This window comes from Lactuca serriola, chromosome 2, assembly GCF_051521515.1.
Source record: "Lactuca serriola cultivar US96UC23 chromosome 2, Lser_US96UC23_V15, whole genome shotgun sequence".
NCBI classification, from domain to species: domain Eukaryota; kingdom Viridiplantae; phylum Streptophyta; class Magnoliopsida; order Asterales; family Asteraceae; genus Lactuca; species Lactuca serriola.
This window is the reverse complement of record NC_136409.1, coordinates 163315177-163331202: the sequence shown is the minus strand read 5'-3', so window position 1 is coordinate 163331202 and position 16026 is coordinate 163315177. Positions and strand designations below refer to the sequence as shown.

At 36.8% G+C, this 16026-nt stretch overlaps 1 protein-coding gene across 1 annotated transcript; it reads left to right on the top strand.

Moving 5' to 3' along the window:
* Window positions 1-9017: 9017 nt before the first annotated feature.
* Window positions 9018-13317, top strand: LOC145087242 (uncharacterized). The gene is made up of 11 exons (XM_079025162.1): window positions 9018-9495; window positions 9722-10448; window positions 10560-10763; window positions 10851-11125; window positions 11210-11380; window positions 11468-11536; window positions 11613-11727; window positions 11831-11899; window positions 11987-12251; window positions 12328-12409; window positions 12468-13317. The coding sequence occupies exons 1-11, from the start codon at window positions 9355-9357 to the stop codon at window positions 13146-13148; spliced, it is 2799 nt and encodes a 932-aa protein (XP_078881288.1). The 5' UTR covers window positions 9018-9354; the 3' UTR covers window positions 13149-13317.
* Window positions 13318-16026: the final 2709 nt, after the last annotated feature.

Below are 16026 nucleotides of genomic sequence, written 5' to 3'. Positions count from 1 at the left end.
ATGTATCTTTTAATGAATGAGGGGTTTGTTTTAGTAATTGTTTGAATTCATGGCTCACAAAACTCCTCTCTGCTCCACTATCAAATAGTACGCATGCATATGTGTTATTGAGGGGAAACGTACCAGAAACCACCGAGGGATCCTTGACTGCTTCTCCGTGTCCCATCGTCAGGACTCTCCCTACACCACCAACATTAGGAGCTTGTGCCTTGGGGCAGTTTCTCCTGAAGTGTCCTGCTTCACCACATTCATAGCAGGTTTGGCTTGCCCCCGCATTGGCAACTTGGTTGTTCGGTCGTGCTGGCGCTTTACAGAAACGAGCGGTATGCCCTTTCTTGTCGCAGTTTTTGCAGTGCATTTCCCGACAAGCCCCCTTGTGGTGGTAGTTGCACTTGTTGCACTTGGGGAGATTTCCAGCATATTGCTTTGGTGGCGCTGGAGCGGTAGCAGTAGTGGATGCACGGACAGCAACAGTCTGTTGCTTCTTTGTGGGGTCCTGCACCGGTTGTTTCTTTTTACTGTTCCAGAACTTCCTCTTGTTGTTCCCTCCTTTCGTTTGGTCGGTGGTGGCGACCATGGTGCCACGACTGGCCCTATGATCGATAAGTTGTTGTGCCAATTCCTTGGCACTCTCAAAGGTAGTAGGTTTCGAGGCCAGAACACTATCATGAATCTGGGATGATAGCCCCCAAAGGTATCGTTCTACCTTTTTCTCCTCCGGAGTGACCATTGCAGGACAGAGGAGTGCTAGGTTATTAAATCGGGCGGTATAAGCTTCGAGATCCGTCCCCGACATCTTGAGATTCCAGAGTTCCTCTTCGAGTTTTTGTATTTCTCCCCTCGGGCAATACTCCTTTAACATCAACGCTTTTAAGTTTTCCCAGCCTATGGAGTTAGCCACTGCAGGAGTAAGTGACTTAACTCGGCCATTCCACCAAGTAAGAGCTTTTCTTGTGAAAGTGAATGCCGCATACTTGACTTTGCTCGCTTCGGGACAAGCACAGATTTCGAAGACTGCTTCGGTCCTTTCGAACCATTGCATCAGCGCTATGACGCCCCCGCTTCCGTCGAAAGGATCGGGTTTGCCATTCGTGAAGTCTTTGTAAGAACACTCCTTAGTACGCCCCGTGCTGTCCCCCTGATTCGAATTAGTATTCCCGGATCCGGAACCGCCGGAACCATTTGTACCCATTTGCGACATTGTTGCCGCCACGGCTGCTGTTACTGCAGCCTGAAACATCACAGGATCAAACTCCGGAGGTGGTGGCGGAGGGGGTGGTGCTGAGTTTCCGTAAGGTCTTGGTCTTTTCCTTGGTGGCATGGTTCTGACATAAAAAAAAAAAAGAAAAGACTTTTCGGTAAGACTTCAATGGTGATAACGAGTCGAGCGTTACTTGTTTCATCTCAATTGTATTTTGTCCGAGTTTATTAATTTAGAAGGTAATTCATAGAAAAGTTTATGCAATTAAACTTATGAATTTAATAGTGTTGACCCGAGCAGAGTCATGTGTTTGGTTTGTGTCAGCATCCAAGGAAGTAAAATACATGCCACATTCATTGATAATTTGTTAGTACATATTGTTTTGAGGAATTTGACCTCACAAGGGTCTACATTTCATTACAATAAAAGATAAAGTTTTGGCAGTACAAAAGCCCCTTTGACTAGTGTGATCACTTAGTCGCGAGGTCAACCTATTCGCAATAAAGAGTAGCACCAACGCATACTCGAAATTCTAGATTTATAACAAAATATAAGTAGCGCGAACACTACTCGTGGCGGGTAGTATCTGGTCCATGGTGGCCCTGGGATGAGGTCGAGGCTCCTTGAAGCTCCGCAATCCGGCGTTCGGCCGCGATCACTCTCTCCTCGAGAGCTGCGTGCCTCTCCTGGTATTCCCTTACCTCCGCTCGAGCAGCGGTAAGGTCCTCGATGAGTTGGTCCACTAGATAGAAGTCCCTCTCCAAATCCCGGGTGCATGCATCAGTAGCTGCCGTAATAGCGTGGAGATTTCGAACCTGGTCTGCCATTTCCCTACTCTGGTTCCCCAAGTTCGTGATGTGCTGGGTCATAACGGGGAGAGCTCTGTCAGCCGGTCCCCCGTGACCGAGGTCATAGTAACCTCGTTGGTCGCCATAGGGTGACCTCTGGCGTTGTTGCCGGCTCCACCTCTCGATCATGGTTGCCCAACGGGGCTCAGGCCCGTTGTGCCCCCAACGGTTTGCAGGTACCCTCGCGATGTAAGGAGGGTTGAAGACTTCCTCCTCTGGCTCCTCTTCACCTTCATCCTCATCCATGTCCACCTCGTCGTCTTCCTCTTCTTCTTCGTCGTCGTCTACCTCCTCTTCTTCTTCTTCTTCGTCTACCTCCTCTTCTTCTTCTTCTTCTTCGGGTTCTTCTTCGGGATCCTCTTCGGGATCCTCTTCAATCAGCTCTTCGGGCTCTTCCTCAATCCAGCCAGCATTTCCCTGGTTGGGAAAGTATGGGTCTCCTGGTAGGTGAAATCCTGCCATGTCGTCTGCGCGAGAATAGGGGTGTAAGAAGCAGATAGCGGTAGATATTAATAATATTGCGATATAGCAACATACAAATACTCCTATAGTATTTTAAATGTTTAGATTTGGTTCTTATAGCATTCTTTGTAGGGTGAAGTTAGGTTATTAGATTTGTTGCCCCCTACGACTATCCCTCGATAAGAGTATGTCACCTCTTGGACAGATATAGTTGATCAGGCTATATCCTTCCCAGAACTGATTACTCGTACCAAGGCATACTCGTAGCGTTCAACTCCTCTTCTTTTAGTTTATGTTCTTCTAGTTATGACACCACGCAAGTATGTAATGCATGTAGGTATACTTTTAAACAAGATCTATTCGTTTTCTGAAAGTATGACCCGTTAGAATGTTTTAAAATCAGAAACTCTCAGTCCCAAATGTGTTTATAGTTTGTATATCCTATGTTGTTTGATATACTTAATTCACTATAAACCGTGCTCTGATACCAATCTGTCACACCCCCAAACCAAAGATGGCGGAAACGTCCGGGGGTGGAGGACTTCATATGTAGTATCATAACAACAATGGCGATAGTGATGAAAGTAAACACAACCAACATATATATAATTGAAAGAGTTACATCATTGTATGAATTACATGTTTCAAAATCAATTACAATATGTTGACAAAATATGATAAGTTTGACGCCTCAACGTCCCATCCTCAAAAGTACTTTGTTACTTGTTTAACGATTTCCTGAGAATACAAGTAGTTTGAAAAAGTGTCAACACAATGGTTGGTGAGTTCATAAGTTTTTTTTGTATATAATTATGAAAAAGCTTGTCTCGCAATTGTACAGTTGTTCTAGAAAAATCCGATATTTTCCTTAAAATGAATACTATAGTCTTGTATCCAAAGACTGAAACGTATGAGTAATCTTCCTTATTTACAGAAAATAACGTGAGTTTATTTCAATATAAACGCGTATGATATTAATGAAATTCTCGTAAATTCTTTAGTTTGTTAATACTTTCCGTGAGTTATTATAACCATACTACGACCTAGGTGGCCTGAAAACGACGTTCTTCGGGCGTCGTAGAACTGAAATGACACTTGTCACCACAGACCTGCCGGTCTAGCTGTTGCAAGCAGCTCTGGTGTGGGTTTGTCAAGCCCAATATAGATCTATATACAACTATCACGCTCTCCCTCCAGGAGACTCTGGTTACAATACAGGACTTATGATTTATGCGAAGAGAATGTCTCACAAAGTTATTAACGGATTTACACTTAACATAATGAAAGTTTCCCTTTTGTATAAATGTACCCTTCTGAAATGTATGCATTTGGAAATGCATCATAAACTATACCCATAATAGTTTATCCAAAATGTTTGTAATGTATAAGAACTCTTTTATGAAAATGCATTAGTGTTATAATCCATAAATCATGCTTATTATGTCTTAATATTCGAGTTCTAAATGAATGAATAATCTTACCATGAATGACTAAGTTTCAGTTTATGATGATAAACTAACAAGGAAACACATTCAATATTTACAACTTATTGTTATACACTTTGCTCAACATAATACAAAGTGTTATGAAATTTATATGTTGTTAATTAACTTTAACCTTTATGCGCTGTTTTAGGTAAGTCATAGAAAAATCATACGAAGTTGAAAACTATATCCGTAAATTCTGAGAGTTCCCAAAATGTGTCTAGTTTACTCATAATTTTTTCATGATTTTTAATGACCTCCAACTTGGGTGAAAAAGTCCATAATCATAGACTGGTCCGGATTGGTGTTTGAAATGATAGGCAGTTTTGTAAAAATAACCATAAAATGTAGAAAAATCGTATGGAGATGTGCAAGTAGTCATTTTAAAGCTAAGAACTGGAACTACTTACACCTAAAACAGTTTTTCAAACAAAAATGTTTAAGTTGTCCAAAACAGTCCGTGAATGGAGTCCAACTTTTCTTATGAAAGCTGTTAGAAAAATTTAGTTATGTTCTTGGTGTTTTAACTTGTATTCCCCCCCCCCCCCCCCTAAAAACTTAAGAAAACATAAAAATGTAGAGGTATGAACTCACCTTGAGTGATTTCAGTAGGTAAGTGTTGAAGAAGAGAAGTGTTCAACCCAAGAACACTTGAAGAATCACTTGAAGATTCGAAGATCTAACAAGAATGTGATGATGTTTGTGTAAGCAATCTATGATTTTGAGTGGGAGGATGTGTAATAATCATAAGAAAGATGATGATACTTACTAATTGTAGGAGAAAAGTCTTGGAGTATGCCTTGAAATTCTCGAATTAGAGAGAAAAAGATGAGAGAGTTTGGAGTGTGGTTCTTGGTAAAAAAAAAATGAGAGAATGAATGAAGTGTGAGGAGAGAGGATGGATGTTCCAGCCCTAAGAACGTGGGAATAGTTGAAAATAATGAGAAAGGACCTATGAAGTGACTAGGGATGGGCTGGTGGTGAATAGTGACATGGAGTGGGTATGGGAGTGGTTGCTTGTGTCATAGAAATAAGTAAAGTCAACACTCTACCTTTGTACTTCACCCACTCTCTTTTGGATAAGGTTTTATCCTTAAAAATGTGATTAATTAATAGTTGAGGGTCCTTATATGTTAGAATAAAGTTTTGGGTGAAAATCCCATGTTAAAATAATTAAAAACAGGCCTAAAATGCGAATTTAGTCGAAAACCGGGAGAAAAAGCATTCCCAGCGAGACCTCTCGGTCCTAGGCCGAGGTTCGGTCCGTAGGCCGAGGTTCGGTCCTTGCTGGTGCCGAGTCGGAAGCGAAAGGTGCGAACCAGAAGCGAGAAGCGAAGGGCGAGGGGTCAGTCCGAAGGCTCGGTCCGAAGCAAGACAGAAACGAACTAGACCGAGGGAACCTTGACCCGAAATGGACCGAACGTTCGGGTTCGGGTGAGGCATGCGAGGTTCGGTTCGGTTCGGTTCTTTGAGTGAGGTTCGGTTCGACAGCCTTCCTCATCAGGAGGGTTCGGTTCCTAAGGGGACTTTCGGTTCCTATGAGGGGTTTCGGTTCCTATGAGGGGTTTCGGCTCCTTAAGTCCGTTTTTCGCTTAGACTTCCGTTTTTGGGCTGTTTTCGCCAAATTCGAGGGTCGGGATGCCCCGAGTGATTATGGAAAGTTGGGAGAGATTTCGAGAGAGATTTGAGAGAGATTCCACATACTCAGAGAGATTGGGGAGAGATTTGACATACTTGGAGAGATTTCACATACAGAGAGATATTTGGGAGAGATTTCACATTTTTGGAGAGATTTCACATACAGAGAGATATTTGGGAGAGATTTCACATACTTAGAGAGATTTGGGAGAGATTTGATATTCTTGGAGAGATTTGGGAGAGATTTGACATTCTTGGAGAGATTTCTCATTCGGAGAGATATTTAGGAGAGATTTCATATTCTTAGAGAGATTTGGGAGAGATTTGACATTCTTGGAGAGATTTCTCATTCGGAGAGATATTTGGGAGAGATTTCATATTATTAGAGAGATTTGGGAGAGATTTGACATTCTTGGAGAGATTTCACATACAAAGAGATATTTGGGAGAGATTTCACATACTTAGAGAGATTTGGGAGAGATTCTCGAAAAGAAGAGATAGAGTGAAAACGATTGAGAGCGGTTTCGTGTGTGACGAATGTGAGTGTCCGGCTTCGTAATGCAAGGTCCGTAAGCCCCGTTATGCCATGTTTTAGGATCTTACACACTCCCTATGAGTATGCTACATTGTTTTATGGTTCTTGTTCATTGTTTAGCACTAAGGTTAAAGAAATTTAAACACACGAACTTTCCAAGTGATGTTTTCTCATTAAGATAGTGAGTTATACAGAAATTACATAATACAAACCCTAATATACAAGGTTTAATAGAGTTGACCGGTTTGACTCGTTGACTTTGTCCGGCTTAGACTTGACCCGAATTTGACTATTGTCACAAAAAATCTTTAAATATATCTAAGGGAAATCTGCGAAAAAGTCCCAATATTTTAGGCCAGTTTACGATTTAGTCCCAAATTAAATTTTGTTTACAAAAAATGACAGATTACCGGCTAAAACTTCGGATTAATCCTTCGTGGCCAGTTTCACAGATTTAGCCGCTATCTCGTCTTTTTTCGTTAATTAATCCAAATTTTGGGGCTTTTTCATTAATTAATCAAAATTTTAGGGCTTTTTCATTATTTATTACCAATAAACCAAAATATTTGGACTTTTATGAAGATTACCTTTAAACTAATATATATTATATGATATAATTTAATATGTATTATTCCATGCCTTCTTTCTTATGTTCTTCTAGGCTGACCGTGTGTTTTTATCGATGTCGTCAAACCCAACAACAAAAATCTCACTCACAAGCCTCGTTAACTTCATCGATTTTCCAAAATTATCCATTCACAACTCTATGATCATCTTTCAATCTCCAAATAAAGAACGGAGAAAATTCTTGCCGATTACGTGGATGTCCCTATTACCTAACCATGACTTAAACTGTGGTTCCAACACTTGGATGTTCCTATTAACTAACCATGACTTGAATCCTATTTCGAACCCATACACTATTCGCATTGTCCATAGTGTTGTTCACAACAAAATACGAATCCCACATGGTTTAACCACTGATACCTTGGCTCAAGTCTTACATGACCCTTGTTTCCTTACAATAGGGCTTGAAAACCATGAAGAATGAACCATTAAGATTAAAAAACTCAACATAGGTAAAAAAAAATCAACTCGATATTATGTACTAAAAACCATGAAGAATGTTAACTCTAATTGTAAAAAAAATGTCAACAAGCTATCCATCATAAACTATTAAAATATTAATTTGGTATACCTACGAGCTACGGTTCCAACACTCAGATGTTCCTATTACCTAACCATGACTCGAACCTTATTTCGAACCCATACACTAATGGCATTATCCTAGTTTTGTTAACAACAAAATACGAATCCCACATGGTTTAACCACTGATACCTTGGCTCAAGTCTTACTTGACCATTGTTTCCTTACAATAGGTGTAACATCCTGACTCCCAGGTATAATATTTAATTAATTTATATTCTTGTTGTCTTATCAACTTGACGAGTTGGAGGCCCTAACTCGCCGAGTAGAGAGTGTTAATGGTCGCGTAATTTCTAGAGTCTACTCGACGAGTTGGAGGACCCCAACTCGACGAGTAGGAGCTGAGTGTGAAAACCCTAATTTTCAGGGTTTGTGTCCTATTTAAAGGACCTTAAGTCTTCATTTCCGCCTCCCTTATCATCTTAACACTCTGAGAGAAACCCTAATTGAGCTATAAGAGGGGCTAATATTGCATATTGTAGTGCATTTTTTGGAAGAAGATTGAGGAGAAAAAAGCTTGGGACGAGAAGAAGCTCTTGGATCCATCAATAAGATTGTGTTCCGATCTTTATCAAAAACTTCATCATTTATTGGTTTTTGTCTTGCCAAAAAGTAATGCATTCTGGAAGCCCCAAATAGACTAAAATGTAATAATGACAATTGTTGTCATTATTATTTTTTAGTTTATTTGGGGCTTCCAAAATGCTTTACTTTTTAACAAAAAAAACCAATAAATGATGAACCATGTGGGAGTCATCTTATGTTGGGGCTTCTATAGTGTTGTAAGGAAACAAGGGTCAAGTAAGACTTGAGTCAATGTATCAGTGGTTGAACATGTGAGATTCCTCTTCTATTGTTAACAACACTATGGACAACGCCATTAGTGTATAGGTTCAAGTCATGGTTAGGTAATAGGAACATCCAAGTGTTGGAACCACGGTTTAAGTCATGTTTAGGTAATAGGGACATTCACGTAATCAACAAGGATTTTCTCTGTTCTTTATTTGGAGATTGAAAGATGATCATATAGTTGTGAATGGATAATTTTGGAAAATCGATGGAGTTAACGAGGCTTGTGAGTGAGATTTTTGTTGTTGGGTTTGACGACACCGATAAAAACACACGGTCAGCCTAGAAGAGCATAAGCAAGAAGACATGGAATAGTACATATTAAATTAGATCATATAATATATATTAGTTTAAAGGTAATTTTCTGAAAAGTCCAAATATTTTGGTTTATTGGTAATAAATAATGAAAAAGCCCTAAAATTTTGATTAATTAATGAAAAAGCCCCAAAATTTGGATTAATTAACGAAAAAAGACGAGATACCGGCTAAATTTGTGAAACCGGCCACGAAGGGTCAATCCGAAGTTTTAGCCGGTAATCTGTCCTTTTTTGTAAACAAAATTTAATTTGGGACTAAATCGTAAACTGACCTAAAATATTGGGACTTTTTCACAGATTTCCCTGTATCTAATGAAAAATGGTGTGATAAATATACTTTGGAAGATTAACTAAAGCCTCTATATATATATATATATATATATATATATATATATATATATATATATATATATATATATATATATATATATATATATTGTTAAAATTTTATATAAGATTTATTAATTATTTTGTCAAAAACTCAAACTGACTCGCGGTGGTTGCAGCGGCTGGCGGCAGCCTCCATCCCATAAACAGACTAATTACCTTCAAGCCCCTTCTCGCTCGATGATCCAACTCTCTTCACTCCGAGACCAAAAAAGTCTCTGATACAATCCTCTCGATTCCACGATCCCTAAACCCTTTGCTGCAGATCTTCTGTTCTACATATGATTCCGAAACAAATCATGTTCGCTACATGTAATGAATTTGATTAGTTCATGCCGGTTATTCTTACACTTCTCTTAGATCATCTAATTCGATTATATCAATTCGTTGGTTCTGACCACAATTGATTGGTGGTCGGTGGAATAAATGGCGGGTGGGACACCGAATATGGATCAATTCGAATTGTACTTCAAACGAGCAGATTCGGATCACGACGGTCGGATTAGTGGCGTCGAAGCTGTTTCCTTCTTTCAAGCCTCTGGTTTACCTACGCGGATTCTCGCCCAGGTTACCATCTTTGTGTTTTTCCGCTAGTTCTGCATGTTGTGCTGTTAGAATTTTGCTACACCCCTAATGCATTTGAACTTGAATAAATAATATATAAGATATATGAGTGTAAATATGCGATCATCCGTCGATGGATTGTGGTTTTTACGTCAATATGTATTTGTATGATGTGAATTTAGGGTTAATTTGCTCGTTTCTCTCTATTTACCCAAAGTTCTTGTTGTAGATATGGACACATGCTGATCAAAACCGAACTGGTTACCTTGGACGACCTGAGTTTTACAATGCTCTCAAACTTGTAACAGTTGCACAAAGTAAGAGGGAGCTTACTTCAGACATAGTGAAGGCAGCATTATATGGACCTGCTTCTGCTAAAATTCCTCCACCTCAGATCAATCTTGCAGCCTTACCTGCACCTCAGTCAAGCTCAAATCCAGGTCCACCTGCACTACAGATACCTGCAAGTGTTCCACCAGCTTCTCATAGAGTTCCACAGGGTTATCCATCTCACCAAAATCAAAACATGAGGCCACATCCACATGTGACACAACTTACTAACATGAGTCATGGACAACCAAGGGAAGACATGGTTGCATCCAGACCAAATGGTCCTATTTTTTCTACAGAAGTTAAAGATTCTAGCCCTGTTGCAGGAAATGGATTTGCAACTAGCTCAACATTTGGTGATAATTCTTCAGCTTCATCTCAGGGGAACCACAATGTTGCCCAACAACCAAATGTTGTTCATAATCACAACCAGCATTTACAGCCTAACAATCAGCGAATTCCTGTTAGAAGTGGAAACCTTCCTTCTACTCAACCATGGCCAAAAATGACACAATCCAATGTCCAAAAGTACACCAAGATTTTTGTGAAAGTTGATACAGATAGAGATGGAAAAATCACAGGTGAACAGGCCCGAACTCTGTTCTTGGGTTGGGAATTGCCAAGAGGTAATCACTGCATCATTTTCTTTTAACAAATTTATCGACACTTGACAATTGATAGTTTCTCAATTTGCTTCAAATCTTCATCTTCATCTTATACTTATTCTTGGGTTTCAGATATCCTAAAACAGGTATGGGACTTATCTGATCAAGACAATGACAGCATGCTTTCATTGAATGAATTTTGTATTGCTCTCTTCCTCATGGAGAGACACAGAGAAGGCCACTCTCTTCCTAAAACACTTCCATCTGGCATTCTGTTTGAGGGGACACCAATCACACCATTGCCTTTAGCAACTCAAGTTTGGAGACATGCTCCAGGTAGATAGATAGATAGATACTAATATATCTGACACCTGTCATGTTTCCAAATTCAAGATTCATATACTCATGTTCTATTTATGCCAGGTGTCAACCAACAACAGGTCACTCATGCTGCAACAAAGCCACCTCGTCCAGTTCCAGTTCCTATAGATAAAGATTTGCAGCCTAAACACCAAAAGCCTAAAGTTCCTGTATTGGAAAAGCATCTAGTGGATCAACTTAGCAATGAAGAACAAAGTTCATTGAATTCAAAGTTTCAAGAGGCAACTGAAGCAGATAAAAAGGTTGGTGAACTTGAAAAAGAGATACTTGAAGCTAGACAAAAGACCGAGTTTTACAGAAACAAGATGCAGGAAATTGTAAGTTCTCTCTTTTCATAGTGTGTTAACTTTTAATCTTTTAAAATTGTTATATCATATTTATTTTCTGTTCTTCAATGTTAGGTTTTGTACAAGAGCAGGTGTGATAATCGATTAAATGAGATTACAGAAAGGGTAATTTCTGATAGGAAAGAGGTTGAATCACTGTCAAAGAAATATGAAGACAAATACAAACAGGCTGGTGATGTAGCTTCTAAATTGACTATTGAGGAGGCCACTTTTCGTGACATTCAGGTTTTACTTTTACAAATTTTAAAAAAAGAATACTCCATTTTTATAAAATCTTGGGCGATGAGATTAAATGTGAGTTGTATTCTTTAGGAAAAAAAGATGGAGATTTACCGAGCAATAGTGAAGCTAGATCAGGGTGGAAAACCTGATGATATTCAGGTATCATTTGTGCATTTTGCTACCTTTTATGTAACTTTTTTTAAGTCATAACCATTTGTAATAATACAATTTGTAGGTTTTAGTTGATCGCATTCAATCGGATCTTGAGGAACAAATAAAAACCCTAAATGAACGCTGCAAGATGTATGGATTGCGTGGGAAACCATCATTGTTGCTTGAGCTTCCCTTTGGTAATCTCATGTCCAGAATATCTATCTATATATATCTTTTAAAATTTTGTTCAAATCTTCAAGTTAATTTAATTTAATTTTTTCTTTTTAAAATATGGTTCAGGTTGGCAAGGTGGCATTCAAGAAGGAGCAGCTGATTGGGATGAAAACTGGGATAACTTTGATGATGAAGGTAAACCAAATACCACCTAAACAGAATTCGGTTAATGACATTAATACCCTTATATTTTACATTCTGATGAATCTATGGAATTTGCAGGATTTACATTTGTGAAAGATCTCACACTTGATGTGCAAAATGTTCTAGCTCCTCCAAAACAAAAGTCCTTGCCAGTTCAAAACAAGCCTGCCTTCCAAAATGAGAGTTCATCTTCAACCACAGGAGTCAAGGACAAGAAATCAGACAACGAATCAATCGATCAAGATAAGGGTAAAATTGTAAAATCACCACCTGATAGCCCTGGTAGCATTAAGATATTCCAAGATTTCCCACCTGAAGATATGTCACCTCATGCTGTAAAGAGGTGAGGTAATATTAGTGTCACTATGGTTTTTATATATAAAGTTTTATTAAATATTTGTATGTTTTTACTGATGCAGTGAATCTGAGGCAGACAAGCCTACATTTGACAGTAATTATGATTCAGAAGCTGGTTGGGATTTTACTGCTACAAACCATAAGGTATCTGATTGCTTATTGCTACTTGTTTATCCAAAAATGCTGATTTTCTTTTTTGCAGGATTTGGAGGAAGAGAGTGATGGGAATAATATGTTATTTGATTCTTCTTCTGATAACTGGGGTCGGGGTTTAAATCCCATAAGAACAGAGCTCCCAAAGTTTGATTCCATTCCAAGCACTCCGGCATATAGCTATTCCGGTTCCCCTCCTGGAAACAATTTGTTCCATAACCAATCCCCATTTTCAGCTTTTGCTGATTCCGTTCCAAGCACACCTGCTTACAGTAACGCCGGTTCTCCTCGTCGCAATTCCATTTCCAATCCCGTTTTCGCAGATTCCGTTCCGAGTACACCCATGTTTGATGATCATTCGTTCAATAACTTCTCTAGATTCGATTCCTTCAGCAGCACTACTACTCGTGACAATGGAATCAGAATCGACTCATTTTCAAGATTCGATTCATTCCGTAGCACGGCACAGGATTCCGAAGTGGATCAGGGATTCTTCCCTACTCAAAAGTTTACAAGATTTGATTCCATGAACAGCATTGCTGATTCCGATTTCGGCCATTCGCTATTCCAGCCTCGTGAATCATTCTCGAGGTTTGATTCCATGCGAAGCACTGCTGATTCCAGTCATGGATTCCCATCTTTTGATGATGCAGATCCTTTTGGATCAAACAACCAGTTGAAGAGTGAAACACCAAGAAGAGATTCTGTAGATGGTTGGAAGGCATTTTAGTTTTTTGCACATTGATTCTTTGTTTCTATGTATAGATAGATAATTACATATGTAAATTAAAGTTGATGGATTGAATAATGTAGGACATGTATAAAAAAATAAGCCTACCTACACTGCTAATTCGTAGTCCCATTTAATGATGTATGAAGATTTCTGCATTTTATTTTTCCTTATTTAGCTTTGGGGTAAAATCGTAATTGTTGGGTTGAAAGGGTTGAGCCTCGAGAGTATGAAGAACAAGCCGGATGATAATTGATATTTTTCTTATTTAGTTTGGGGGTAAAGTCGTAAATTTCAGTTTCAAAGTGTTAAGCCAACCCTACATATTTGGCATTTATATTTTGTTTCCTACGGTTCCTTTTGGTTTGATTGGTACGATGAATAAAAATGAGTATCGCTTTCCATCATCTCTCTCGTATTTTATTGTATCTACAGTAAACCTCTATTGTATCTATAGTAGGGTTACAAAAAATCTTGAATGTTCATATTATAAATTAAACAAGGATTATTGTATATGTATCTCTTGATTATTAATTTAACTTTTTTATTTCTTTTATCAATATTCTTTAAATTATTTGATTTATTCATTATTCATTATCATTATTATTTGATTTATAAATAACAATAATATAAATAATAAAAAAACCCACAAATCTTTGACATATTGTCTATTGTTTCGATGTTTTAACTTCGAATACAATCAACATTTGATATTCGAACTTTGTTTTCCACTTTCCACATTGGAAATTGTCTTTATTGTAGATGTATTATTATCATTTTGACTATTCAACATCGATAGAATGTTACGTGGGAGGACATTGTTTTTTCTAAATTTTGCAACAATTTGTGATTCATATTGGGTCAGCTGTCTTATAAATGGATGACCCTCCATATATACTGCAGGTTCATAATTATCTTGATCATTTTTAATTTTTAACCTCCAAACATCATCAATCTTATAGTAACAAACAAACAATTCAAATGAGCAATTTGTTTTTCTTGTTCGCATATCTCTCGTGGATGTCTCTATAACTCTAAACACACCACCCTGATAACACATTAAAATAACTATCAATACATAGCCACTTAGTTTTGGCTTTGTTCTTTTAATAACAACCATGTACCCAAGAGACCATTCGACATTTTGCATCATCTTTATTAAATTTTCACGATTGCTAAACACCTAACAAATGAAAAAAAATCAAGTATAATATTTGGTAAGCCTTACAGACATATAACATCCGAAAAATATATGAAAGCCATCCATAAAACATAATACATGGTTAGTGTGAAAACTATCCATTGTATATACACAGTTTTAAACGTGTATTTGGTTTGATGAAAATCTTCTTATCGTAGTTTAATGAATGATAAATTTACTGAATGATTTGTATTGCCATTCAATTCATTTTATTTTATAAGATGAATTTTGATTTATTTGAATGTCATCCGTTAATTATAAACTAGTGAAATTTGATTCATTTTGAATGTCATCCGTCAATTAAAAACTAGTGAGATTTGATTCCTTTTCAATGTCGTTCGCATAAATGGTACTTGATATAATTATGAAAAACGTACCATACTCACTTATTAACTAACTAGTTTATAACATGTGGAAATCACGGTTATAAAATTAATTAAATTTTCATAGTGAAAACTCAAAATGATTAAACAATTTTTTTAAATAAATTATTAATTAAGAGATATTTTTTAATTATATAAAATTATAATCGTTAATTTAAATAAATATGTGAATTTATATCACCTTATAATTTGTATTAGTTTTATTTTAATTTTATAAATTTAATATAGTTAAAGTGTGAAATTTAAAATTTGAAATTTGAAATTTGAAATAGGAAATTAATAGGTTGACAAGTGACATACATTAATTAGGAGGCCTAATAGGGTGCCACATTACAAAAAAAGAATAAAATATACATTAATTAGGAGGTTTAATATGATGACACATGTCAAAAGGATATTAAAACTATTCTTTTATTAGAATAGAATTTCACATAAATGGTCATCGAAGTTTAGAACGCATGTCAATTGTTAACTAATTCTCATTATTATTGGAAAAAAGAATTAATATTATTTAAATGTATGTCAATTATTCGAATGTGTGTCAATTATTTGAACGAGTATATAAATTTGAACAATTCTTGGTACAACAAAAAAATTATATATATATATATATATATATATATATATATATATATATATATATATATATATATATATATAATAATAATAATAATAATTTGAGAAGAAATGACAACAAAAAGAAAAAAAATTAAAAAAAAATCAAAACCTTTTTCGATATTAAGATTAATCAACGGTTTAATACTTTAATTTGTAATGACCTAATATGAATAGCATCCATTAAGAAATATCAAACATAATATAATGTCACATTTTTCTTCAACACGTTTCAACGTTCCTTTTAATACAACTCCATGGGGCTTTACTTAATTTGTCCACCACTCGAATCCACTTTTTTAAATGCTTCTTTTAGTTTCTTACATTTTGGTCATATTTGTGCTTAGCATTTTGTGGTCATAAATGAGATAAATATGGGTTGCCCATATTTTGTTCTTTTAACTATCAACTTTTCACTTTGTGTTCCCGTTAAATCACATATTAATGTTTGCACTTGCGAGTTGTTAACATATCATAGTCACAATTCACAATATGCTAATGTTCACCATATAAGTTTTCTGACCATGGTAAAATATGAAGAAAACAAAATAATAATTACTTCTAGTTCACATAGTAAGTTGTTGCGTTTGTGAGTGGGAGGTCAAGGGTTTGAGCCCCCCTCCCCTTATTTTCTCCAAAAAAAAAATTCTGATTTTTTACTTTGTAAAAGAATAAAATG